This window comes from Bos indicus, chromosome 17 (genome assembly GCF_029378745.1).
Source record: "Bos indicus isolate NIAB-ARS_2022 breed Sahiwal x Tharparkar chromosome 17, NIAB-ARS_B.indTharparkar_mat_pri_1.0, whole genome shotgun sequence".
NCBI lineage: Eukaryota > Metazoa > Chordata > Mammalia > Artiodactyla > Bovidae > Bos > Bos indicus.
The window spans coordinates 58,202,163-58,229,202 of NC_091776.1; the positions used below are offsets into that span (position 1 = coordinate 58,202,163).

General features: G+C 48.6%; 1 protein-coding gene across 1 annotated transcript; it reads left to right on the forward strand.

Moving 5' to 3' along the window:
- The first annotated feature begins 1,080 nt into the window (after window positions 1-1,080).
- HRK (harakiri, BCL2 interacting protein) lies at window positions 1,081-25,821 on the forward strand. Its single transcript, XM_070769606.1, has 2 exons — window positions 1,081-1,540; window positions 20,971-25,821. Exon 1 carries the CDS (start codon window positions 1,209-1,211, stop codon window positions 1,482-1,484), a length of 276 nt encoding a protein of 91 aa, XP_070625707.1. The 5' UTR covers window positions 1,081-1,208; the 3' UTR covers window positions 1,485-1,540; window positions 20,971-25,821.
- The last annotated feature ends 1,219 nt before the right edge of the window (window positions 25,822-27,040 follow it).

Consider the following 27,040-nt stretch of genomic DNA (forward strand, 5'->3'; position numbering starts at 1 on the left):
GCCGGCTTGGAGCCCTCTCCAGGCTCCCCCAGTTTTCTGAATCCCCAGTGGATTCAAGGTAGGTCAGGGTCTCATTCTCCCCCAAAGAAACCACCGAGGGCCCTCTCGCCCATCTGTACCCTCACCAGCAGACACAGATCCAGATTTTCCAGTCTGGAGGGGCACAGGGGCAACTCTAGGACTGGAAAAAAAGAAGCTGAAGTCTGCGGCGCCACCGCCCCATCCCCAATCCCTTAGAGTCTCTATTGCGCATTAAATGGAGATCACTGCTACAGACTAACCTGGGCAGGAAAGTAATACTGACAAAAGAAACATACGAAAATAAGTTTCCTCCTGGAAAACCCCTAGTGAGGGTCCTTCTCCGGTGGAGACGCGGTGCGCTGCAAACTGCCAAGGCTAAAGGCCAATCCCAGCCCTCCCTCTGGCCTACATCAAGGTTTCCAGCGGCGCTGGGGGCGCTTTAGGGTCCCGCGGCGTATCTCTGATGGGGGTTGGGCGGGGGGGGGGGGGGGAGGCGGGGTGCGGTGTGCGGGTGTGTTTGTATCCGCAGCCTGCAGGTGCGGAGTCAGACCCCAAAGTAGGCAAGCTGGGTTGAATCTGGCCCTCTCAGGAGATTCTGAACCGACCCACCTCTCCCATTCAAAACAACAGCTTGGGAACATTTTTTTTTCTTTCTTTTTTTAACGCAGCCGAATTCGACATCACTTCATCCAAAACGGCAAACAAGCCTGTTCCCATCGCCAAATCGGAATCGGAGCTTAATTCGGGAAAAAGAGAAGCAGAAAACCTCCCCCGGCGCTCCATGCTTCCTTGAGGGTCTCCTGCGACCCCTCCAGCCCGAGACCCCGGCGGTGTTTTCAGGCGTCCCAGCGCCCAGCGCTCCTCCTCTCCCAACCCGCGCGTCCCCTCGCGGCCGGCGCCGTTAGGGTTAAAAGTTACCTCTCGGTTTCTTCTGCCTGCAGCCCCCCCCCCCCCACCCTCGGGGCCGGATGATGTAACCCCCTCCCCGCGCCCTCCCCGCCCCCCTCCACCATGTGACACTTTAATTAATAATAGCGCCGTCAGCACAACAAACGCACAACACAAGGAGAAACTTGGTGTCCAGGGGAGGCCCCCGGCGACTGGAGCGCGGCGGAGGCAGGCGCGGAGGCCGGAGGCAGAGGAGGCGAGGGGCGGCCGGACGCGGGGAGGGAGCAAGGCGAGCGGTCATGTGCCCGTGCCCCCTGCACCGCGGCCGCGGCCCCCCGGCCGTGTGCGCCTGCAGCGCCGGCCGCCTGGGTCTGCGCTCGTCCGCCGCGCAGCTCACGGCAGCCCGGCTCAAGGCGCTCGGCGACGAGCTGCACCAGCGCACCATGTGGCGGCGCCGCGCGCGGAGCCGGAGGGCGCCGGCGCCCGGCGCGCTCCCTACCTACTGGCCCTGGCTGTGCGCGGCCGCGCAGGTGGCAGCGCTGGCGGCCTGGCTGCTCGGCAGGCGGAACTTGTAGGAACGCGGGGCTTCTTGGTGGGGCCGGAGCCGAGACCCAGCCGGAGCGAGCAACAGGTACGCGAGCTAGCGCCAGGGCGCGGCGGCTGGGGACTGGAGACTTGAGGCTGACTTGGGAGCCGGAGAGCCGCAAGTTTGCGGCTTCCCATCTTCTCTGCTCCCTTCTCTCGCAGGGATCTTCTTCCCTTTCTTAGACAGTCCCCATCTCTCCTTCCATGTACCAGGTCCACCGTTTCTGCCCCTTGTCTCCAACTCCTCTTAAGCGCATCCTGCCACTCCCTCCATCGAGGGGCTTTGGGAGGACTTCAGCCTCCCTAAGTCCCACCAACCCTTCAAGCAAACACACAGTGCAAGTGAAAAAGTGTGCTTGCTCAGAGAACAGAGTTACAAGCCACGCCAAAGAATTATCATCTATCGCGGTTTCAAGACGAGTCCTCAGTCCTCTTCCTGCGGCCTGCCATTGCTACGAGCCACCGTCTCCATCACCTCCGCCCCAAACCCTGTTCTCCTTCAGTGTCCCTTCTCCAGTTTCTGTAGCCCTTCCTCCGGTGCCCGGAGCGCATGTCGCGACTTCCTCCCCCTCCAGGTTTCAGGCCGGCTCCCTCTTTCTCCCTAAAATTTTGCACTTTTCCTCCGCTCTGCCAACTTGTCTCCTTCTCCATTGAGGTGTCCCATTCAAGGAGTTCGGCCTCCTCTTCACCAAACGGAGGGAGTTGAGATGAAGGCGATGTCCCCAAATGAGCGGGAATCTGAGGCTCTTAGGGAAACTCCAGGGGAAGGCCTTAATGAAAGAGCATTCATTGAGTTTTTTCTGGGTACTAGGCCTTGTAGTTGGAGGCAATGTTTGAGAGCCTGCAGTATGCTAGGCACTGGATGGTGATGGGGGTGGGTAGTAAGTAGTGAGCGCCTAGCATGGTTGGTACCAGTGGAAGAAAGGTACTGGGCATCTACTGTGCGCTAAGTCCTTGGGTTGGGGAATTGCTGAGCACCAGCTGTGTGCCTGGCACTGTGCTAGGCACTTAAGGGGAGACAGCAGGTCAGGACTGTCTTTTCAGGTTCTGGAATGGAGAGGAGAGCTGCAGAGAATGGGGGTGGAGAGAATCAGGCTGAGCCCACCACAGGTGGGTCTAGGGCCGGAAAGTGAGAAAGCCAGCCCCGAAGTCACGGCCCGCAGGCGCCAAACGCTCGGGTCGCGGCCGAGCCCCGAGGTGCGCCAACACCCTGGGAAGCTGGCGCGGCGCCTGCAGGGAGAGGCGGCAGCCGGAGCGTGGGGGGTGGCAACGCCCGGGGAGCTGCGGGGGTGCGCGGGGTGTGAGCCGGGAGCGCGGGTGACAGATGTCGCGTGGGCCGGCGCAGCCCCGGCGCTGGCGAAGAGAGGTGCGCGCTTCGGGGCGCCCTCTGCACGGCTCCCGGAGGTCCCATTCGCTTCTCCCTCTCGCGAAAGAGAGACAGGGAGCTACCCTCGGCTGCAGGGGGCCGGGCGGGGGCTGCCGGATCCTGGGGGCAGGAAAAAAATTTTGGATGGGGCACGGGGTGGGGGTGGGGGGGGCCGGCAGGAAAAGGAGCCAAGAAAGAGACGCGAAGCTCAAAGTGTGTAATTTAGGGAAAGGCGGAAAGAAGGTGGGACAGGAGGCAGAGACCAAAAAAAAAAAAAAAAAAAAACGGCGGCGAGACGAGGAAAGTCGAAGAAGCTGGAGAAAAAGAGAGACTTCCTGGAGAACAAGACAGTGGGAACGTGGATGAGAAAGATGGGAAGCGAGAGGAACCCAGTGGAAATGGGGAGGAAGGTTAGGACATCGTTTCCTCCAGTCTTGGGGTCCGGGCGAGGTTCGAGAAGCGCTCCCGTCTCAGGATTGGACTGTGCGGGATGCTGGGCGTCCCACCCCCGGGACGGAGGGCGCTCAGCCAGAGCCCGACTGTGTGTTCGCTTCGGGGCCGGGGGATGCTCCCGGGGTCCTCAGGAGAAGGCTGCCGCCGGGGAGGTGGCCCGAGACCTCCGCGAGGGCGCGCGGGGCGGACGGAGCGCGCCGCTCTGCGCTCGGGCGAGCGGGAGGACCCATGCCACCCGGAAGGGGGACGGGGAGGAGTTTGGGAGGAGTTTCGCTGGGGTGGTGTCGGCTAAGCATCGTCTCCGCGGAGTTTATTTCCCCCTCCTCACTCTATTTCTGCCGCAGAGTCTCGTGCTGCGTCCCGACTCCAGGCCACCTCCTCAGCACATCCCTGGGTTCTCCTCCCGCCTGTGTGTCCCTGCCGGGTGTCCTCAGCAGTCACACCCTTCTAGGGTCCTTCCTCCTTGTGTGCCCCGACCCTAGGATGCCCACAACCCTCTCAGATCGCCTATAGAATGGTAGAGTGTATACCACTACCATCCCAGGGTTCGCTGCGCTGGGTCTTCCAGGCTTGGCTCCCATACCAAGGACTTGGCTTCTCTCCCTGCTATCCACCACTCGGGCCTTTCTTGTGCTTTTGGCTTAACTGGGGGAAACCCATATTTGGTTAACCTCTGGTAAATTAGGAAGTGAAAGGAAATCCCCTGGGGAAAGTCAGGTTTGTTTTTTTTTTAGTTCTGTGTGTGGTCCTCTCCACATTTCCTACCCTGGAGGAGAAATGGAAATGCTCACAGGGTACCTTAGGGGTTTCAGGGAGGCCTGAATCCTCCATCCACAGCAGACCATTCTCTTAGGCGTTAAAGGCAAGCTTAGCTATACATAGGACAGCGGTTTCAACAAAGTGGTCTGGAGCTTCTACTGTGAGCCACCAATACTTTTCTCAGAAGTCATCATTAAACAAAGAGCCAACCTCCCCTCCAAGACTCAGTTTTCCCATATGTAATGTGGGGACAGTAACAGTACTTAAATGCATAAGTGTTGTCAAGAGGGTAAAATGAGGTCATATACAGAAAGCTCCAAAACAGCTCCTTGTGCATCAAGAAGGGATTGTGCATTTAATACCTGTGTTTGACTATGATTGTGCATTTAATGCCTTTTTTTCTGAAAGTAGACAACATTTTGCCATTGTCCTTGCTGGTGGTTCCACACTATTTCTACTTGCCATTTTGGGGAATCAGGGCCACACGGGCCCAGATAGTATATTGGTGAAGAGCATGGGTTTAGGGATCAGATGAAAACTGGATTTAAGTCCCAGCCCAAGAACTTTCTGGCAGTGTGACCTTGGGTAAGAACCATAACCTCTCTGAGCCTTTATCTGTAAACCTCAGCTATATCTCTGTCAGGATTGCTGGGAGGTCAATAAGAGGTCATCCATTTCAAATGCCCAGTGCAGTGCCTGACACTTAGTTCAATCCTTAGAGGATGCTGCTGCTGCTGCTGCTACTGCTGCTAAGTCACTTTAGTCGTGTCCGACTCTGTACGACCCCATAGACGGCAGCCCACCAGGCTCCCCCGTCCCTGGAATTCTCCAGGCAAGAACACTGGAGTGGGTTGCCATTTCCTTCTCCAATGCCTGAAAGTGAAAAGTGAAAGTGAAGTCGCTCAGTCGTGTCCGACTCTTCACAACCCCATGGGCTGCAGCCTACCAGGCTCCTCCGCCCATGGGATTTTCCAGGCAAGAATATTGGAGTGGGGTGCCATTGCCTTCTCTGTTAGAGGATGCTATGAAATGGTTAATGCCATTCTTATTGTTTCAGAGGGGAAACCGAGGCAGAGAAAATCCACCTGAGTTGTCCTGAAGGATCAGGGGCAAAGTCAGAACTCACATTGGAGGGTCTGTCTTTAGGGACCTTCACCTGGCCGCCCCTCAGATGACTTGAGGGGTGCAAGGGAGGAGAAGATAGTGAGCAGCAAGCAAAGGGGGTGGTGAGCCTCAAATTCCTGCACTAGAGAGATTCCCTTTCTGAGAGAGCCTCGGGGGAGTGGGGGGTGGGGGAGGCTCCCTGGAGGCTGGGGAGGCCCGGAGGAGAATGGGTGTGTTTTAACCAGTCACTGCTCCAAAGATACAGGAGAGGGAACAAAAGATGCTTTATGGTAAGCGCTGGCTGGCGGAGGCGTGCTAGGGAGAAGTGTGTGCCCTGGGAGGGGGAGGGGAGGGGAAGAGAAGGAGGAGGATTCTGGCAGGGGGAGGGGGCTAGGGGTGGGCAGAATCTTGGCTTAGGACTAAGGAGAAGTGGAAAAAGGGGGACTCTTGCACGCCCAAGAGGCGACGTGGTCAGCGGCAAGGAAGATAATGGGCCAGCAGGAGCCGGCTTTAATGAATTAATGACGGTCTGGCTTGCCCGCCAGACATGCTAACTGGTTCTTGGCAGGTACTTTGGGGATTAAGTGGTTAAACCTGGAGGCACATCCCTCAGGCTTCCCTCCCAGGCTGCACCCCTGCCAGAATGACTTTTAGAGCTTGAAAGCCTCGGCGGGGGAGAGGGAAAGGAGGGAACAGAAGGGAGGGAGACAGCTGTTGGGGAGGACCACCCCCACCCCCTAGGAAGGGGCCAGATGTGCAGGACTGTGGCAGCCCTCCTGCCACATGGTCCCTGTCTGGAGTCACTCGCTTGCCTGCCGAGAGGCCAGGGCACAAGTGACTGAGCTGTGGATGTAAACACAGCCACACCCGGGGTTAATTAAATACACCTCCAGATGTGGGCTGGGTGGATTTGGCAACCGCAACTCTGGTTGTTGAAACGTCAGCTTTTGAGACCTATGCTGGTTCTCAAAAGGGAGGACGCAGAATAGTGAGGGCTTCGGTTTCCCTTCTGGTCATCACTCTGTGTGGTAGGATTTCACCGGAGCAACGAGCTGCCCCACACTGTCCCCAGCTCATGGCAACTTGCTTGTGGCATAGTAGATACAAAATAACTATGATGAACACAGTATATGAGTCATTCAGAAACTGTCAGATGAGTATTACTGTTTCCCAAATTCAGCTTCTTCCACTTATTCACCTAGTAATTCTTGAGTTCCTGCTGTGTGCAGGGCATGATGGACACAGAACGACCAAGACATTAGAAGCCCCTGCCTCTCATGGAGCCTACATTTTAGGGGGAAAGTACAGATGATAAATCACTAAAGATTGTTCCGGTTACAACTGCTGTGTAACCAATGACTCCAAAACTTAGTGGCTTAAAATGACTATTTGAGGGCCTTCCCGGGTGGTCCAGTGCTTACGAATTTGCCTTACAATGCCTGGGATGCAGGTTCAATCCCTGGTCTGGGAAGATCCCACATGCCAGAGCAAATAAACCTGAGCGCCACAACTAGAGTCCGTGTGCCGCAATGAAAGAGCCCACACAACGCAATTAAGACCCGGTGTCCTGCAACTATGTCCTGACACAGCCAAATAAATCTTTAAATAGATATTCTAAACTATTATATACTTAAATTGATATTTACATATTATATATTTAAATAAACGTTAAAAAAAACCCCACAACTATTTGATTAGGCTCAAACATTCTAAGGGTTAGAAATCCAAACAAGGCATAGCAGGGGTGACTCGTCTCTGTTCCAGGCTGACTGGGGGACTGGAGTCATGGGAGTGGGATCTTCATTTATATAAAGGTATGGCTGTTGAAGCTGGGTATCGGCTGGGACTGCCAATCAGAGCATTTATACTCGGTCTCCTCTTGTGGCCTGGGCTTCCCCACAGCATAGCAGCCTCATGGTAGATGGAATCTGACCCCGTGTCTTAGAACTCCAAAGGCAGACGTCTCAGAGGGCCAAATGGAAGCTGCTTTGTCTTTTTTGACCCGGCTTCAGAAATCACTTTGGTCGAAGGACTTCCCTGGTGGTCCAATGGTTAACACTCCTCACTCCCAGGCCAGGGAGCCCGGATTCGATCCCTGGTCAGGCAACTAGATCCCGCACGCCTCAACTAAGACCCTACGCAGCCAAATAGATGTTTTAAAAAGAAAGAAAGAAATCACTTTGATCAAAAGCAAGTCACAAGTCAGTCTAGATTTAGAGGAGAGTGGAATTAGATCCCACCCCATGAATGGCAAGGTTCTAGAATAGCAAATAGGAGAGAAGATATTGTGGCCATCTTTGGATTATGCAGTATAAACACAGAATTTTAGAAAGTGCTGTGGGCTCTGAAGGTAACGCACAGAGATAATGTACAGGCAGGCCTCAGAGATACTGTGGTTTGGTTCCAGACCACTGCAATAAGGCAAGTCGTGCATTTTTTTGGTTTCCCTGAGCATGTAAGAGTTACATTTACATTATACTGTAGTCTATTAAGTGTGCACTAGGGTTATATCTTTAAAAACAATGTACACACCTCAATTAAAAAATACTTTATTGCTAAAAAATGCTGCTGACCATCATTTGAGCCTTCTATAAGTTGTAATCTTTTTGAAATAACCACATCAAAGATCACGGATCAAAGATCCCTGTGACAAATACAATAATGATGAAAGAGTTTGAAATATTGCAAGAATTACCCAAATGTGACACAGAGACATGAAGTGAGCAAATACTATTGGAAAACTTGCATCAATAGACTTGCTCAACGTGGGGATGCCACAAACCTTCCATTTGTAAAAAACAAAATCAACTGTGAATTCTCTGACGTATGCCTGTCATAGAGGGAGCGTAGTGCTTTCCTACCTGCAATGGATGGTGACGGCCACTCGAGGAGAAACCAAGAGACCAGTGACTTGAGTGATGAGGAGCCAGCCGTGTGGTGTCTGGAAGAAAGGTGTTCTGGGGAGGTGACATTCTGCACTGTATGTTTGAGGAAGAGAAAAACGAGCAGTGGGCGAAGACCGCATGAACTAGGGGGAGAGGAAGTCAGGTGGCAGACGGGCTAGATCAGGCCATGGTAGAGAGGGTGAGTTCTGCTGTAAAGGGAGTCATAAGTGCTGACAGCACAGGAAGAGGTGCTTTATAAGCAGAGGATTAGATGTGATGCAAGAAAGAGAACTGGGCTTCCCTGTTTGCCCAGTGGTAAAGAATCTGCCTTCCAATGTAGGAGAGTCGGGTTTGATCCCTGTGTCAGGCTGATCCCCTGGAGAAGGAAATGGCAACACACTCCAGTATTCTTGCCTGGGAAATCCTATGGCCAGAGGAGCCTGGCGGGCTACAGCACGTGGGATTGCAAAGAGTCGGACACAACTGAGCAACTGAGCCCACACCAGACATCAATAGTGTGTATATGTCAATCCCAATCGTCCCATTCATCCCAGTCTGCCCTTTCCCCTTGGATATCTATACATTTGTTCTCTACATCTGTGTTTCTATTTCTGCCTTGTAAATAAGATGGTCTATGCTGATTTTCTCAGACTCCTCATTTATGCATTGATATATGGTTTGTTTTTCTCTTTCTGACTGACTTCATGCTATATGACAGTCTCTAGGTCCATCCATGTCTCTACCAATGACCCAATTTCTTTCCTTTTTATGGTTGAGTAATATTCCCTTGTGTGTGTGTGTGTATATATATAAGTACGTATACACATATACATATACATGTATGCATATGTATACATACATGTTTATGTGTATGTATCAGTTCAGTGCAGTTCAGTCGCTCAGTCGTGTCTGACTCTGCAACCCCATGAATCGCAGCATGCCAGGCCTCCCTGTCCATCACCAACTCCGGGATTTTACTCAAACTCATGTCCATCGAGTCAGTGATGCCATCCAGGCATCTCATCCTCTGTTGTCCCCTTCTCCTCCTGCCCCCAATCCCTCCCAGGATCAGGGTCTTTTCCAATGAGTCAACTCTTCGCATGAGGTGGCCAAAATATTGGAGTTTCAGCTTTAGCATCAGTCCTTCCAATGAACACTCAGGACTGACCTTTAGCATGGACTGGTTGGATCTCCTTGCAGTCCAAGGGACTCTCAAGAGTCTTCTCCAACACCACAGTTCAAAAGCATCAATTCTTCGACACTCAGCTTTCTTCACAGTCCAACTCTCACATCCATACATGACCACTGGAAAAACCATAGCCTTGACTAGATGGACCTTTGTTGGCAAAGTAATGTCTCTGCTTTTTATTATGCTATCTAGGTTGGTCATAACTTTCCTTCCAAGGAGTAAGCACCTTTTAATTTCACAGCTGCACAGGGTGATAATATTTTTGGGGAGCCCCAAAAAATAAAGTCAGCCACTGTTTCCACTGTTTCCCCATCTATTTCCCATGAAGTGATGGGACCAGATGCCATGATCTTAGTTTTCTGAATGTTGAGCTTTAAGCCAACTTTTTCACTCTCCACTTTAACTTTCATCAAGAGGCTTTTTAGTTCCTCCTCACTTTCTGCCGTAAGAGTGGTGTCATCTGTATATCTGAGGTTATTGATATTTCTCCTGGCAGTCTTGATTCCAGCTTGTGCTTCTTCCAGCCCAGCGTTTCTAATGATGTACTCTGCATAGAAGTTAAATAAGCAGGGTGACAACATACAGCCTTGACGTACTCCTTTTCCTATCTGGAACCAGTCTGTTGTTCCATGCCCAGTTCACATGTATATATACATGTATGTATACATATACATGTGTGTATACATATACATGTGTGTGTGTGTGTGTGTGTGTGTGTGTGTAGAAACCACATCTTCTTTATCCATTCCTCTGTTGATAACTATTTAGGTTGTTTAAGGTCTGAGAGATTCTGGTCCCTGTACCGGCTCTCTGATGACCAACCCTCAGTGCCCTTAGACGGTTGTGGATACAGGTTGGATTTCCGTCACCTAAGAACTTTCACCATTCAATTCCGTATTGTCTTCCCTCCCTCCTTCCTGCCCTAAACTGGTGCCCCTGTTATTGGGTGGGGATCTCTGTTTTGGGCCAGGTCAGTGAGATGTGACCTTCCAGTAGCACTGTACACCAGGAAACGAGAAGGCTCCTTTACCTGCCCTGTGGAGAGAAAATTGACTACTCCACAGACTATCACCATCTCTAAACTTTTGCTCCACACGCCACGGACTTGGGCAAGATGGAATTAAATAGCTTTGGGAAACTTTATGTAATAAAGTTTATTACCTTTTTAGGAAAAAAATAGCTTTTTTTCTTGATTATGAAAAATATTACAAGCTCATTGTCAAATACTTGGGAAATACTGAATAAAGGAACATTTTAGTCGATTGTTTTTATCTCGCTACCCATTGTTAACATTTTGATAGATTTCTTTCCATTTAAAAAATAAATGCACTGAGGGGACTTCCCTGGCCATCCAATGATCAAGATCCCATGCTTTCACTGCAAGGGGCATGCGTTCGATCCCTGGTTTGGGAACTAAGATCCCACATGTTACATGGCATGGCTGAAAAAAAAAATGCACTGAGAAGTAGTTTAACAAATGGAATCCCTGTAAATACATTTTCTGTAATCTGACTTTGTCATTATATCATGGACATTTCTCCATGTTTTATGGTATTTTCCGTGACACACTTCTTAGAGGTTACTTAGGATTTCTCTGTTTGGCTCTTCCATCATCTGCCTTCTCACTCGGCTATCACTGGAGGTTTGGATCGTTTCCAGTTGCCATACAGAACGTCCTTGGGTGTCACTCTTCAGGGACATCACAGAGATTTTCTTAAGGCCCACAGGTGGAACTTTGGTATCAGAAGTGTACGTAAACATTCTTTTATTATAGAGGATGTCTAAGGAGTATAAAATCTTGTGGGTTCTAGATAAATTCTGCCCTTTGTTCCCATTTCTCATTTATGTCACCGGCCACGATCCGTAATGTGGTTATCGCTTGACTCTGGAGCTGGCTGTTGCCATCCTCAGCTAAATCTGTGTTGTGTTTTTATGGAATATTCTCCATAGAGCACACCTCTAGCTGTTGTTGGAGTGCGTAAGTGTGATGACTGCTGGCGTGCCCCTCCCAACTTCAGGAAAAGGCTGCAAGTCATAGCAGTGTCACCAAGTTTGAAGGACTTCTCTGCCTGCCGGGCTGTACTTGTCATTATGGCACCACGTTCATCTGATATTCTTCGATTTGGCACAGGGTACTTAATAAATACTGCAGGATGCTAACATAATGATGGCAGGGAATCTTAGACAAAGTGATTTTGGAGGGGTCTTCTGAGGATGGGAATTTGCCAGGGGCCATGAGATAGATTTAAGAAAAGGTACCATTTTCATGGGTTTCCAAGGTGGTGCTAGTGATAAAGAACCCCCCTGCCAGTGCAGGAGACATAAGAGACAGGGGTTCGATCCCTGGGTTGGGAAGATCCCCTGGAAGAAGGCATGGCAACTCACTCCAGTATTCTCACCTGGAGAATCCCCACGGACAGAGGAGCTTGGCAGGCTACAGTCCATTGGGTTGCAGAGTTGGACACAACTAAAGCGATTTAGCAATCAGCATGCACCATTTTCAAAGACAGCCCAGATTGAAAATGTTTTAGCCTGTTAGCGCATTGTGGAACCTCACTCTTGATTCAGAAAATTGAACTGCTAGTAACTGTTTATCTAACTCACCCATATTTTTTGCCGACGTAGGACAGCTTGGTGGAAAGTGACGTGAACTTTCAAGTCAGTCTGACTCTCAGGTCAGGTCCTAATCTGCCATTTCCCACTTGTGTGGCCGTAGGCAGGCCTCTCTACCTTCTGAGCAGTATAAGACATGTCACTGATGTTCAGAAAATGGTAGAAAGTGGTAAATGATAGTGCAGGATATGTGTTCTTGTTTGGTGTAAATTTCAGTCCATGGGCTCATATTCAATGTATGGTGGGAGCTCTTAAGGGAATTCTCTGAGCCTTCTGCACAAAGGAATTGCCAATCCTGCCTCCTCAACCCTGTGGATCACCAACAGCCTTCTTAAGTCACTGCACCAGGGCAGGGGGAACCTCCAGACCACCACTCCCCAACTGTCCTAGGGGACAGGACTCCCCTACTGTCCTGGGGGACACTAGCCCTGGGGTCCCCAGGGGACCCCAATTCATCACTTATCCCCAGCACCTGGCATGGTGACTGGTACAGAGTAAGCATTCACTAACTACTGAATGAATGGATGGATGAGTAAATGAATCAATGAGTTGGGGAGAGGCCTAGTAAATTTGGGACCCCCCCCAGAAACAAGACATACAATTGGCTGATTCATACTCCTTTATTCATCTCCCCCACTTCAGAGAGAAATCATAGCTCTGATCTGAGTCTCAAAAAATCTAGGACCCCAAGAGATCACTGTTCCAGAAGCATAGCCAGAGCTAGATAGGACTTTGGAAACCACCAAACCCAACTCCTCACCTTATAGATGATGAAGCTGAGGCTCAGAGAGCTTCTGAGGGTTAAAAGGATGTGGGCTTACATGCCAGCTGTCCTTGTCTAAGAATACCTTCATGTCTAGGCAGAGATCAAAACCTGGTGGTCTCCTGGCTGAAACTGGCCTTCTGTTGAGTTTTATTTGACTTGCATGCTTTCTCCCCAACACTTACAAACCAGGCACTTCCATATAGAAGCCCACATTTTCCGTTTTTCTTGAAAAAATGGAAAGATCTGACAATACCAAGTCCCATGTGGCAGTGAAAGGCTGCAGATGAGCATCAGAAACCTCTTTAGATGGGACACAAACTGTCCAATGACTGTGGCCCCTCCTGCACTGGATCTGATGCGTTTAAATTGACAACCCCTGATTTTGGAGACCACCCCACCAGAGGTCCCTTGATGCATAGACACACCCACACATGCATCCCATTTTAAATAAATGAGATCATTCTGGTCCTGCTGTTTGTAATCTGCTTTTTCCCCAATAAAAAAAATAGGTTGCTGAGATGTTCCCATGTCAACAGAGGTTTTCATCATCTCTTTTTATGGCTGCCTGGTGTTCTGTTGCTTGGATGGACCACGATTTCCTTATTTGGTCATTTCCCCAGGGATATTTACACTGTTGTCATTTTCTGATAGTTCATAAATGAGGTTTAGTGAACATTCTTGTTTGAACAACTTTGCAAAAAAAAAAAGTGAAGTTCCTAGAGGTGAAGTTGTTGAGTGAAAAAATGAGTGTGTGATAACGTGATGCACGTGGTGAGATTGCTGTAAGAAGGATCTGCACATTTGATCTGGCGTCAGTTCTGTGCTGTGCTACTCCCCGCCTCCCCAGCTTCTCAGTGCTTACCCTTCTGGACATCGAGTGAACTTGGCATTCAAGGCCCACCTGCCAGAACTTCATAGTGGGTGGAGCTTTGAGCTCTTTGGGCTCTCTCCACAGACTTTATGTGATCACTAACTGTTCACTGGACTTCCCTGGTGGTCCAGTGCTTAAGAATCCGCGTGCCAGTGCAGGAGACACAGCTTCAAATCCCTGGTCCAGGGAGATTCCATATGCCGCAGGGCAACTAACCCCGTGCACTGCAACTCCTAAGCCTGTGCTCTAGAGGCTGTGCTCTGCAATAAGAGAAGCTGCCACAATGAGAAGCCTGTGCACCACAACAAAGAATAGCCCCCGCTCACCACAACTGGAGAAAATCCCGCACGGCAACGGAGACCCAGCACAGGCAAAAAATAAATACAGCAATTAATTAAGAAACACTGTTCAGGGATAGAATTGATAACTATTCACAGATAACAGGGGCAGCAGACAGATAGGCAGAGAGAAGCAAACACTTCTTCCAGGAGCTGCCAAATAAATGGCCGCTTCCTTTCTCGTACACCCTAAACCTAGCCTTCTGCTCTGTTAGTCCCCTCAACCACCGTCTCCTCAGAGCCCAGTGTTCCTAACTGGCCAGCATGAGTGACACAGGTGGAGATTTAAATGATAACATGGACCAGAGCATCTTCCCTCTAGGAGGATTCCACTTGAAGAACTTTGTACCCATGGTTCTTAGACATTAGGACCTACTACTGGTACCATTTGAACCCCATGGTCACAATCAACTTGTTGAAACCAGAGATGAAAGAGTGGGTAATAAGGACTACTGTAAAGCACAGGGAACTCTACTCAATACTCTGTAATGACTCATATGGGTATAGGATCTAAAAAAGAGTGTATAACTGATTAAAAAGCAGAGCATCACAGCAAAACATCACTTTGCTGACAAAGGTCCATATAGTCAAAGCTATGGAGAATCCCATGGACAGAGGAGCCTGGCAGGCCACAGTTCACGGGATCACAAGAGTCGGACATGATTTAGTGACTAAACCACCACCACCATGGTTTTTCCAGGAGTCATGTATGGATGTGAGAGTTGGACCATAAAGAAGGCTGAGTGCTGAAGAATTGATGCTTTTGAACTGTGGTTCTAGAGAAGACTCTTGAGAGTCCCTTGGACTGCAAGGGGATCAAACCAGTCCATCCTAAAGGAAATCAACCCTGAATATTCATTGGAAGGACTGATGCTGAAGCTGAAGCTCCAATACTTAAGCCACCTGAGGCGAAGAGCCGATTCACTGGAAAAGACCCTGACGCTGGAAAAGATTGAGAACAGGAGGAGAAGAGGGCAACAGAGGATGAGATGGTTGGAGAGCATCACCAGCTCAGTGGACATGAGATTGAACAAGCTCCAGGAGATAGTGAAAGACAGGGAAGCCTGGCGTGCTGCGGTCCATGGGGATCACAGAGAGACACGACTTAACGACTGGAAAACAACAATAATAACTGATTCATTTTGCTGTACAGCAGAAACTAACACGACATTGCAAATCAACTATACTCCAGTAAAAATCAATTTTAAAGATTAAACAAAAAATCCCCAAAGATGGAAAAGTTGGGAAGTTACTACCATTATTCATGTGCTCAGTTAGCCACTGTCGCTCGACAGGTTGAATTGAGCACCTACTGTGTGCCGGGCATGCTGCTGGGCCCTGAGGAAACATGATCAAGGGAGAGACTTGGTGTGTACATGCACAGAAGGTGTCCTGGGTGGCTCGGGGGTGGAGGTGAAGGCGGCTTTCTTTTTATTTCTATATCCTTCTCTGCTATTTGGAACTTCGGCTGGATGGCATCAGTGACTCAATGGACATGAGTTTGAGTGAACTCCGGGAGTTGGTGATAGACAGGGAGGCCTGGCGTGCTGCGATTCATGGGGTTGCAAAGAGTTGGATACGACTGAGCAACTGAACTGAACTGAACTGAACTTACCACATATGCAAACAGCAAGAACAAAAAAGTTTTTTTTTTTAAATTTAAAACTGGGACCCCTTAGGAGGGAACCCAAGAGTCCTAACTCTTCTCTGATGTAGGGAAAAGGGAGTGAGACTTCTGTCCCATCTAAAGCTGCAGCGGGATTCACAGCTCCCCACCTGCCATATCTCAGCCCAGGCAGGTGGGGTCTCCAGGCTTCCTGTCCCCACCTCCACCCCAACCCCGCACCTCCACTCTGTGGGTGCAAAGTGGAAACAGGGACATTGAAAAACAGAAGTTTCATGAATCTCCCCAGTTGTGAGCTTTGGTTGTGAGTCAGCATTTGAGAAAATGCTTTATGAGCCAAGTTTGAGGAAGAAAATCCCAGGGGCAGGACAACTGGGCTCATAGCGGGCGGTGGACTATGTTTTTAAACTAATTTTAAATTGTATAATGACTCCTTGCTCCTTGCAAAAAAAAAAAAAAACGGGAAGTAAATAATATGGAAGAATATGGAAGTACAGTATATAGAGAACTGTAGTGTTCTTTTACTCGGCCCCTAAAGCTACGCCCCTGGTGTAACTTTCAGTCTGGATGTATATATAACCACAGTAACAATCATAATAACAAATGGGTCGGTGCTTTCAGTCCTAACATCAACACAATGAGATTCAACATACTGCCCCACTCCTTTTCCATATAAGGAAACTGAGGCCCAGAGAGGTTACTAACTGGCCCAAAGTCACACAGCTTTTAAATGTCTGAATCAGGATTCCAACTCAGGTATTAAGCTCCAGAGTCTGCGCTCTTAACCATTAAACTCTTTTGCCTTTCTGCAATACTTTTTATATGGATATATAGATAGGTATAAATGTCTGTGTATACACATACACAAATACACATATTTGTTAAAAGAAAAAAAAAGACCTGGGCTATTTGCTCTTTTCAGTTAAAAATCATAGCCAACTTTCTATCTCAATACATTAAAAAAATTTTTATTTTGTATTGGGGTATGGCCAATTAACAATGCTGTGACAGTTTCAAGTGAACAGTGAAAGGACTCAGCCATACATGTATCAATGAGAGGACTCAGCCATACATATACATGTATCCATTCTCCCCCAAATCCCCTCTCATCCAGGCTGCCACATAACATTGAGCAGAGTTCCCTATGCTATACAGTACATTCTTGTTATCCATTGTGATCCATTTTAAATATAGCACTGTGTACATATCCATCCCAAACTCAACAATTCCTTCTCCCCATCCTTCCTCCATCTCCTGGCAACCACAAGTTCGTTCTCTAAGTCTGTGAGTCTGTTTCTGTTTTGTAAGTGAGTTCATTTGTATCGTTTCTTTTTACATTCCACAAATAAGGGATGTCATATGATATTTCTCCTCCTCTGTCTATCTAATTTAGATTTACCTCTTTCTAACTTCCATGAGGCTTGTTAGTCCAGTCTCCTGTCAGTAAACACATAGGGGACTTCCCTGATGGTCCAGTGGTTAAGAATCCACCTGTCGATGCAGGGGACACCAGTTTGATCCCTGGACTGGGAACTAAGATCCCACATTCCTTGGCACAATTAAGCCTGTGCACTGCAATAAGAGAAGCCACCTCAATGAGAAGCCCACTTGCCACAATTAGAGAAAGCTTGTGTGCAGCAGTGAAGACCCAGCATAGCCAAAAATAATAAATAAATAAAAATAAACACATGGGTTGTTTCCAAATTCCAGATTTGTAATAAATTGCGAATTTGTTACAAATAACGCTAGAGGGGACATCCTTAGGTACACTCATGTGACTACTTCTGTGGGCTAGTGTAGGGTGTCCAATTTAAAATCCCCTAGAAGTGTACGCACAGAAGCGAAGTGCCCACCCACTGATTGTGGGATGTGGTGATGTGATGATGTGCCCGCTGGTTTTTTCATGCAGTGCAGAGAGGTGCTTCTGATGTTTGTCCTTCACTGTGGATACCAGCCTGCAATCAGGATGCCAACTGGTACAGGAATTTGTCCATTTAGCAGCCCTGGGAGAGCCTTAGACTCATTATTGGCTCAATGATTTATAGGTAGGAAAAGTGAAAATCAGTTGCTGGTTCTAGTTTTGCAAGAAAACAATACCGTTTCTTGCCTGATGCCACCTTTTTTTCCCTTCATCATCTCTACTCAAGTATCAACACAGTCTCGGTTGTCACAACTCTCTGATGCAGTTCCCTGCTCATCAGGGTCTCCTGTTTGAGCCATACCTGTCACTGTCCTTGAGCCTTGCTCAGCCTCTTCCCCACCTAAACCATTTTCCATTCTTCCAAATATAGGGAAAAAAACTTCCCATGTATTTTCAAGACCCAGATGAAATCCTGCTTCCTCTCTGAAACTTTCCTGGTGATATAACCGCATCCCGATTTCTAGGCTCTACACACACCTGCAGACAATGGTCTTTGGCAGTCCTGACCTCTGGTATTTCATGTCTTCCCCAGTAAGACTGGAGGCCAATTGAGGGCAGAAACTGAGCTTTTTCTAGAGCAGGGAACAATGCGTATTAGTACAAAGTCACACTTGATAGCACACAGTAGGTGCATTCTCGCTTTACTTTCTTTTAAAAAAAAATACTTATTTTTTTATTTGGCTGTGCCAGGTCTTAGTTGCAGCATGTGGGATTTAGTTCCCTGACGGGGGTTTGAACCCAGGCCCCCTGCATTGAGCGTGTGGAGTCCTAGCTGCTGGGCCACCAAGGAAGTCCCCCCATCCTTCTTTTTTTGTACTGGTATTTAAGGCAGCATAATTGCCTTAGGCTAATACTGCAGGGTTCCACTGACGTTGGCTCTATAGATGAGTATGACTAGGCACCAACAAAGTAAGATTTTTAGGAGTTAAAGAAGCTGGTTTCTGTGAACTAAATCAAGCGTGTTTCACAGTTGTGTTGACAGTGACTCTGAATCTGTATTCCATGAACACACACAGCGGCTAAATAGAACACCTTCTGCGCTTGTGCCCTGATGAGACAGGAGGAGAATGGGGTTGGGGTGGTGGTTGGCGGGCTGCAGGGATCTTCTCCTTCTACCTGAGCCGGTCAAAAGCAAAAGGTTTGAAGTTGCTGGTTCAGATCCTTGTGACCCTCTGATACGGATGCATTGGGTTGGCCAAAGAGTTCATGGACAAACCCGAACCGACTTTTTGGTCATTCGAATAGCTTGTGGGGTCCACATGATTGTGACTCCCCTCTTTCATACAGTTCTATGTATTGACCAGGGTCCAAGTAAGGGCAGAGAGCACCCCCAAACTGAGTTATCAGAGGAGAGTTTAGTAAAGGTTCGATGGCAACATGTGGGCAGGGTTTAGGAAATCTGTGGGGGTGTCTGCAGTCCCGTCTCCACCACCACGCCCCCCACCCCTTCCTGGCAGGCTGGCCTAAAGGTGAGGACAGGAACCTGGAGCTATGGCAAGAGCTTCCTGGCAGGCGCTCTGGCCGATCTGTGGCCCTGTTTGTGGCCCCATGACTGCCTTCTGAGAACTAGACCCTGCAGGAGGCCACAGGCCCAAGTGAGCCTGTTGGTGCAGTTCAGACAGGTCAAAATCCGGGACTGCTGCCTACCTGAAGGTCATCAAGTGATCTTTCTCCTACCCCATGTGGTTTGTAACAGGCACAAGGCAGTTTCCCTACCACCTGCTGTAGAGGAACGTGTGAATTGTTTTTGTCTCCTCTGCTAACTCTCCAGCCTCATCTCTCCCAGGGCCCCGTGGCCCAGTCTTCACTTGAGCCTCATCAAGCTCCCCGACCTTGTCATGCTACGTCATTCCTCTGGGTCCTGTTTCTTCTCCATTCCTCCTCCTCCTCCTTCCCTTCAGCCCCCTCCCCCTTCCTCTACTCCCTCTCCCCCTCCTTATAGCCTTTTAAAGTGCACAAGTTGGGACTTTCCTGGTGGTCCAGTGGCTAAGACTCCACACTCCCAATGCAGAGGGCCCCAAATTCAATCCCTGGTCAGGGAACTAGATCCTGCATGCTGCAACTAAGATCTGGCACAGCTAAATAAATATATAAATGAATAAATATTAAAAATAAACTAGCAGTCTGGTGGCTCAGATGATAACCTGGTTATCTGGTGGCTCTGGTTGGAAAGATCCCCTGGAGAAGGGAATGGCAACCCACTCCAGTATTCTTGCCTGCAGAATCCCATGGACAGAGGAGTCTGGCAGGCTACAGTCTATGGGGTTGCAAAGAGTCAGACATGACAGCAACTAACACAGACACACAGCGATCTTTTAAAAAATAAAGTGCACATATCAGTGGTGTTTATTATATTTCCAGAGTTGTAAGGCCATCCCCCAGTCAAATTTAGAGCCTTTTTATTTCCCCAGCAGAAGCCCTGGACCCATTAGCATTTACCCCCGCAACTGTTTACATTTCCTGCCAGCCCTGGGTGACCATGAATCTGCTTTTTGTTTCTATAGATTTTCTTATTCTAGACATTTCCTATACATGGACTCATACAATATTTGTCCCTCTCGTGTCTGGCTTCTTTCATTAGCATCATGTCTTTCACAGTTGATCTGTACTGTAGCATGTATCAGTGTTTCTTTCCTCTTTATGGCCAAATAATATTCCACTGTATGGAAATACCCCACTTTATTTATGCATTCATCAGGTGATGGGCCTTTGCATTGTGTCCACTTTGGGGCCATTAATAGATAATGTTGCCCTGGACATTTGTGTACAAGTTTTTCTGTGGATGTATAGCTTCCACCCTCTTGGGTTTGTACGATTTTTTCAGCCCTGCCCAGAATACCTTAACTTGGCTAATTCACTGGTATCACTCAGTACTCAGCAGGGGTCTGTTTGCTCTTTCTCTGAGGGCTTTTCTCAGACTCGTCCTCCTCCCTCACAAGCTACCTCTCCTCTGGTCCCTCATAGCCCATGCTCATCCAGGTTGCAGGCTCTTCCCATGACCCAGTCATGACTGATTTCATCCCATCTTCCCTTTGTTGGCCTCTGAGCCCCTGAAGGGTAAGAACTGTATCGCTGGATGTTTAACACCTTAGGTTGTGCTTGGCATGTTCATCAGTGAACAAATGGACGGATGGGTGGGTGGGTGGATGGATGAAAGCAGAGACTGTCCTACAAGTCTGCCTTGAAGATGGATCTATGAAATGAAGAGATGAAGGTCCTGTTTCCTGACATGGAGGAGCAAAAAAGTAGTGTCTTTACATTCTCTTTTTTAATCACAGAAGATGCCTATGTAAAATCCATCTAGGTTTGAAAGCAGAGCCAGGTGTGTGTGTGTGTGTGTGTGCACTCACAAATGCATGTTTAGAGAAGGCTGCTATGTGGACAGGGCTTTGTGGGGAGGGGCAGCACCAAGACCACCTTTGGGGGAACCTTTCCTCCCAAATCAGAGCTTTGGTATCTAGCAGCTCTCACCCATCCCCCTCCCTGACACACAGGGCTGGCTGTGCAGCAGTCCAAGGCGCTGACATCATCCCCAGCGGCTGTCTGCACGTGCCTACTGACTGAAATACAAGTCTTTATTTCTGCAGGTTGGTGAAAACCCTGTGTCCTGGAGAAAGCTGGTTCCTGTTTTCCCAAGGGGGAGCCCAGAGCTTGAAAGGCCACAGTTGGCACTTCGAGAAGGAAGTGGAGAATAAACACAGCGCCTGGAGCAATAGTAGCAACGAGGAACGGGACTGGGGAAGCCCTCTGGATGTCCAGCTGCAGACACAAGACACCCCAACACTATTTACATACAGCTCTCTATATATAAAAAAAGAAAATATGAATATTACTACTCAGTGCATGCCTTGTCGAGGACGTGGTCCCCTCCCTTTTCTGCACCTTCCGATGTGAACTCTGATGCTCTTTCATGTCTGGGGGCACTGGAAGACAGATGCTTACTGTGTACCTAGAAAATTTGCAAAGACTGGTGGGAGTTAGCCTCAGAGGCGACCAACTGCCTGGGAAGGGATGCTGGTGGAGGAAGAGGTGAAATGGCAAAAGGCAAAATAGAAAAAAAAAGTTAGGAGGACCAGGGGCCGATGTCGTAGGGGCAGAGCCCGGGGACACCTCCATTTCTGTCTTCACAAATCCTAGCCTCTCTCTGTCTGCCTAGATAGATGGCTAGTCCCACTGTCACATCAAGACAAAAGGCATTTCTTTTCCCCGACCAATCTGGTGTCTCTGGTGCTTCACTTAAATCTTGCTGGTGCTAAGCGTGTTCTTGCTGGTGCTGCCATGGTGTTCTGTTGCCAGACCCGCAAGGCCAGGGAACGAGAGAGATGTCTATTTTGCTGTTTCGGATTCTATTTTAAAAGGGATCAGTCACAAAAGTGCCACTTGAGAGTCTTTTCTCTTTCTTTGCGTGGGGATGAATATCCAGAGGTGTTTTGGAGCAAACCTTGGGGTCTGGGAGGGAGGAGGTGGACGCTGATGGCACCGAGTGGCTTGCTGGTCACGAGGCAGAAAGCTGACCTCACATGCGGCTTTTTTGCTGTCTCTTCCACCCCCACAAAAAGTATCCTGGGAGTTCAGTCCACAGCCTCCCCCACACCCCAAGGGGATTTCAGGGCTTAGGTTTTATGGATTAAAGAGCCAAGAAACAGCTAAGTTCTGGTCAAGGGTGATTTATAAGCCAGGGACGTTGGGGGAGGGAGCGGGGTCATTTAAATGAAATGCACCAGCATCTCACTGACTGAAGGTCTGATGTGTTTTTTTTTTTTTTTTCTCCAGGATAAGCTACTATTTTCAGAAGTTTCTAGAAGGGCTAAAAAAAAAAAAAAGAAAAAAGATGTGTGCTGGACTGAGACTTGGCTGCAAAGACTCTTCAGGGAGCAATGATTATTTTTTGCTTTCATTAAAAAAAAAAAATCCAACAACAACAGGTATTATTCCTCTGTGCAGGGTACACCCTACGGTTTTTAAAGCTGAGGTGGTGAGGCACCAGACTGTAGGTCCAGACAGTCATTCTACAAGGCTGGGTTTGCAAATCACCACCCAGTACCTGTGGACAGTGGGTGTCCTGGTCTGTTCTGCAGACACCCTTCCAAGAAGCCAGCAGAGGGATCATCTGTTTTAAGGGCTGAAACAACAGTTCTTTCTCATGGGCTTTGCTGAAAATTACCAGGTCCTTTAGAATGCAGGAGCTTTCAGTGCTGCTGCAAGCTGGGAGCTGTCTCTTTCTTTGAAAAATAAGTAAGTCCATGCCTTATGTTTTTCTAAATAGCCCTTTAAAGAAACGTGCAACCCAGAACTGCTGAAGGTGAGAGCAGCTTCCCCTCTCCTCCCCGACAGCTTGGAACTCAGCAGAGCCAAAAGGAAAGCTTGTTTATAGACGATTTGTTTCCCTCATGGCTGGAGCCCTTCCTGCAGTTATGTTTACAGGGGATGGGTGTGTAGGCACAGTTGTCAGAGAGCGGCAGGTGACATCCCCACCAAGCCGTGAACTCAGAGAAGACAAATTCACTAGAATGAAATGAAATACAGCCTCTGCTTTGTCAGTCACTTTCCTAGGCAGATGCTAGACTTTCCAGCTGACCCCATTTTCTGGGGAGGGGGTTTTCATCACCATAGTTGTTCTTGATCACAGCTCTCTGCTGCTTTAAGGCTGCACCTTCAAGACCACAGTGGGGATGTGCTGACCACCTGGACACAGATTAAAGGTCAGAGAATCCCCTTTTTCGACCCTGACTAGCTTATGACATTTCCACTGGAGGATACACACTCCAAGTGCTGGGGTTTGGGGCAATTTTCATTTCAATGAAGTCACACTGCTGAGAGAACTGGGCACCCAGGACCCTCCTGATGGAGCTTTACAGCCAAGTCCCTTGTACATATTCTCTTGTATTATTAGAAACTGTGTATTTATCTAACCCTGGCTTTTTCTTGCACATCATTAATTTGAGTGCATTTCTCCACTGCCCCGATTTTTGACAAGGGGTTGTTTTTAATGCTTGTTTTTATATGAGATTTGACTTCTTGATGGACATTTGTATTAGGAAATTGAAGCATGATATATATGTATATATTGTCTCCACCGTCTCTCCTGTTGCATTACTTGGATTGCATGAGATAGTGGGGTGGTGTTTTTTTTTTTTTTAAATATTTCCACAGCATGCAAAGTGCTGGCACCATCCCTCCCTCTCCCCCTTCCCCACCCCCTTGCTTTTCTCTGGCTGCCAAGGAGTCATTGATTTTGATTAGCTGCACTGCAGAGCGTCTGTGAAGAGAGAGAGAGGGAGGGAGGCTTTGAAATAAATTTTAAAAAAGACCTCATATCAGGTTTCAGCAGACAGCAGTGAGAGAGAGAGTGTGTGTTTGTGTGTCTGTGTGTGTGTGTGTCTGTGTGTGTGTCCGTGCAAAGCAGAGGGAGGCCTCTGAGATCATCGTTTAGGTAGCTTGCTGCATAATGAGGTGAGGAGCAAACAGAAGGGCCTCCTTCTTTCTGGTTGCTCTCAGAAGGCAGGGATCAAGGAGCCACAGGGATTGAATCCTCTTGGGACTTCCACATTCCAGATTAGATCCATTCCCTTCTGGAAGCTTCTCTCCCTTACCCCAACTCCCACGAGCAGAGACGATCTCTTCTCCCTTTTTAAAATTTGGGGTTCCCTTTCCTATTCCCTTGGACATAGACACAGCTTGAGTAATAGAGTTCTTTGGGGAGCCCTGTGCCTCCCTGGCTGCTGTCCATGGTTCTAGATGGTGTATTTCCTAGAACCCAGTTCCCATTTTGTTCCTCTTTCACTGGGATCCTGGAGACTTTCCCCCCACTTCTTCCAGTGGTCTCATTTTAAAGTTCTTTTCTAGTTTGGGGAGGGGGAAAGGGTGATTTAAACAGTACTGTCACAGAACAATGGACCTGTGACTTTGGTTTCACAATTCATGGATCTGATTTCATGCACGCCTACCTTTATTTTCATGTTCCTGACAGTGACAAAATATCACTTCCCCTCTTGCTTGGGAAATTAAGAAAGTCCTCTTTGATGCTATACAGATGTCTTTTGGGGACACTGGCTTGCCACTCTGGAACTGTTGTGTGTCCACCTGGTATTAGAGGCTGCAGTGATCAGAATACAGGTTTTGTTTTTCTATGTTGATACCATTTCCTTTTCTGAATGTCCCCTTAAGTCCACCTGGGCCCATCACAGGGTCAGAAGCTGGTTTAGGGGATGAAGGAGGCAGGCTAGACACTTTAGCCTAGTCCCATGGGAACTGATGGAGTAAGCTGATGTCAAAAGTGTCATTTTAAAGTGTAAACCGAAAGTTTACTTTTTAAAAGTTTAACTAATTCATTCAACACCTATTTATTGAGCACCTACAACGTGCCAGGTTGTAGAATGTCCTCTGGGAAGAGATTTATGTATTGATAATGGAGGGGTAGACCCGCTTAGAACCAGACAATACTCAATGTCTCTTTCCAGTCTGGTTCATGGTTTTTAACAGATTTGTCAGGTCATCGCTGTGACCCCAAGCCTTGCTGGCAGATTGTTCTACAGAATTTATATTTACTAAGAGCTACACTCTCATGAAGGCGATTCAAAAGCCGATGACCTCAACTCATTCCCAGCACGAAAAGGCTGGTTCTTGCTGCTTCACACAGCAAAGAAGCTGTGCTAAGTGCTTTCTGCGTTTACCCCTTAGCTATTCCTCACGCCCACGTTGGAAGACAGTGCTGGTATTATTCCCAGTTGAGGAAGCTGAGGCTCAGAGAGGCTATGCAACTTAGCTAAAGTTGCATGCGAAGAGTGAAGTGACTGAGCCAAGGTCTGGACTCAGGCTTCTGTGACCCCGCCCCCCTCTGCTGCCCCGGTCCCACTTCCCTCCAAGCCTGTGAGCTAACCGTCCTGCTCCACTGAGCTCCTTCCACAGCATCGCTAGTTCAAAGGCAAGCACATGCCTGGGGCCCAGCAAGCAGCAGGGGAGCCCCGCTTAGGTTGCATTTGGGGGCACTCCAGGACAGGCTGGATGGCTTAGCTGGGGATTTTGTATCTGTTCCTGGCCCTCTGTGTTCCTGGTTTCTGTAAGGTCCCTGGGACAAGAATCTCATTTGCAAACCAGGTCTGTTTGACTTACTTCCTAGGACACGGGAAGTTTTTCTCCCCTCCTTGTGTCCTCCCCAACTCAAACCCCCAATCTCCTCCCCTCAAGGTCTTTTGCACTATAAGCGCCCAGGAACCCCGTGTGTGGTGGGGACAGCTGTGGGGCTGCTTGGATCCTCAGTGAGGCCTCTGACTCCGCTGGAGGGGCAATAAGCTTGGGGACATTCCGTTCTGGGTTCTACCCTTGCTGGTTCGTTGTGCTCTTTTGTAAGAGGAATTTCGTACCTTGGAGACGCTTTGTACATATTTGTAATGACTTTATTAAAAAACAAACAAACTAGTTGTGTGCTTCCAGCCAAAGGCCTTTGCGTGTTCATTTCCTCTTGGAAGGTTGGTCCCCAAGGACTATGGAAGGATCTGGCCGCACATGCCACCCTTCCCTGGGACAGAAGGCCACACACTCATCTCCTGTCAGGTTCCTGGGAACACCCCAAGGGGAGGATTGGCCTAAGCAGTACCCTTGGGTTGAGCAACAGATTGGGGGAACGTGTCCAACAGTCCAAGGTCAGTGCACAAAAGCATCATTTATGCATGACATCATGTAGATAATAAGCAAGTGAGCCTACAGACTCATGTCTTCAGCTAAGGATGAATGAACAGCTCTGGGTGGGGTACTTTCACCTGCATTTATCTGGTCTGAGTCGTACCAAGAGACCAAGTTCTAGTTTCTTCCGAAGAATGGTAGGTTGAGGACAGGTTGTTTTTCTAGATAATAGGTCCTTTCTTCTTTGGGGACCCACTGCTTCCCCACTCTCAGTCCATAAGATTTGGAGGGATGGACCTCCTTTCCCACCCAACTCTGCTCTGACGTCCAGAGCACAACACCCAATACAAGCTTGTTCAGCGCTCTGAGTCCTCAGAGCTAAAATGGTTGGTTTGGGAACAAACTAATGAGAATAAGGCTCAAGACTCCTGCTGGAGCTTCGGGGAAGCAGGGGCTCTTTGCTGAGGTTGTGAAGCTGGTAGAACACAAGCACAGAGCTTCGGGGTGCCCTCTTCCCAACACATGGGATCTGACAGCCTGAAAATCAAAGCATCTCAAAGGAAAACAGAACCGAGGGATGGAAAGACATGATTCTAATGTCCCTGGAGCCCCTGAATCCAGCTGTACCTGAAGCCCATGCTCTTACATGAACCAAATAGAGTCCTTTTATTCAAGACATAGCTGACTTGGTTTACCAATGATTCCAACCAAAAGGTTCTGCCTGATGATGCTTGTGTGGCTGGCTTCCTAATGCTGACCTGAGAGGCACCAGGTGTCACTACTGATATTTATATTTTAAATACCCATCATCCTCTGGGGTCTGGGAACACCCTTCTTGAATCAGCCCATGCACCTGGTATCATTCAGCCTATAGTGAAGGCTGCAGTGGGCACTGTAGATGCCACACCGAGATCCCTTCTGATCCCTCTTACCAGTTCTCAGTGCTGTCTTGCATCTTAGTGTGTTCTGTGGCACCTGACACTTTCAGAGGCTTGGGGCCTCCTGAGTGGAGTGCTTGAGAGTCCCTCCCACCTC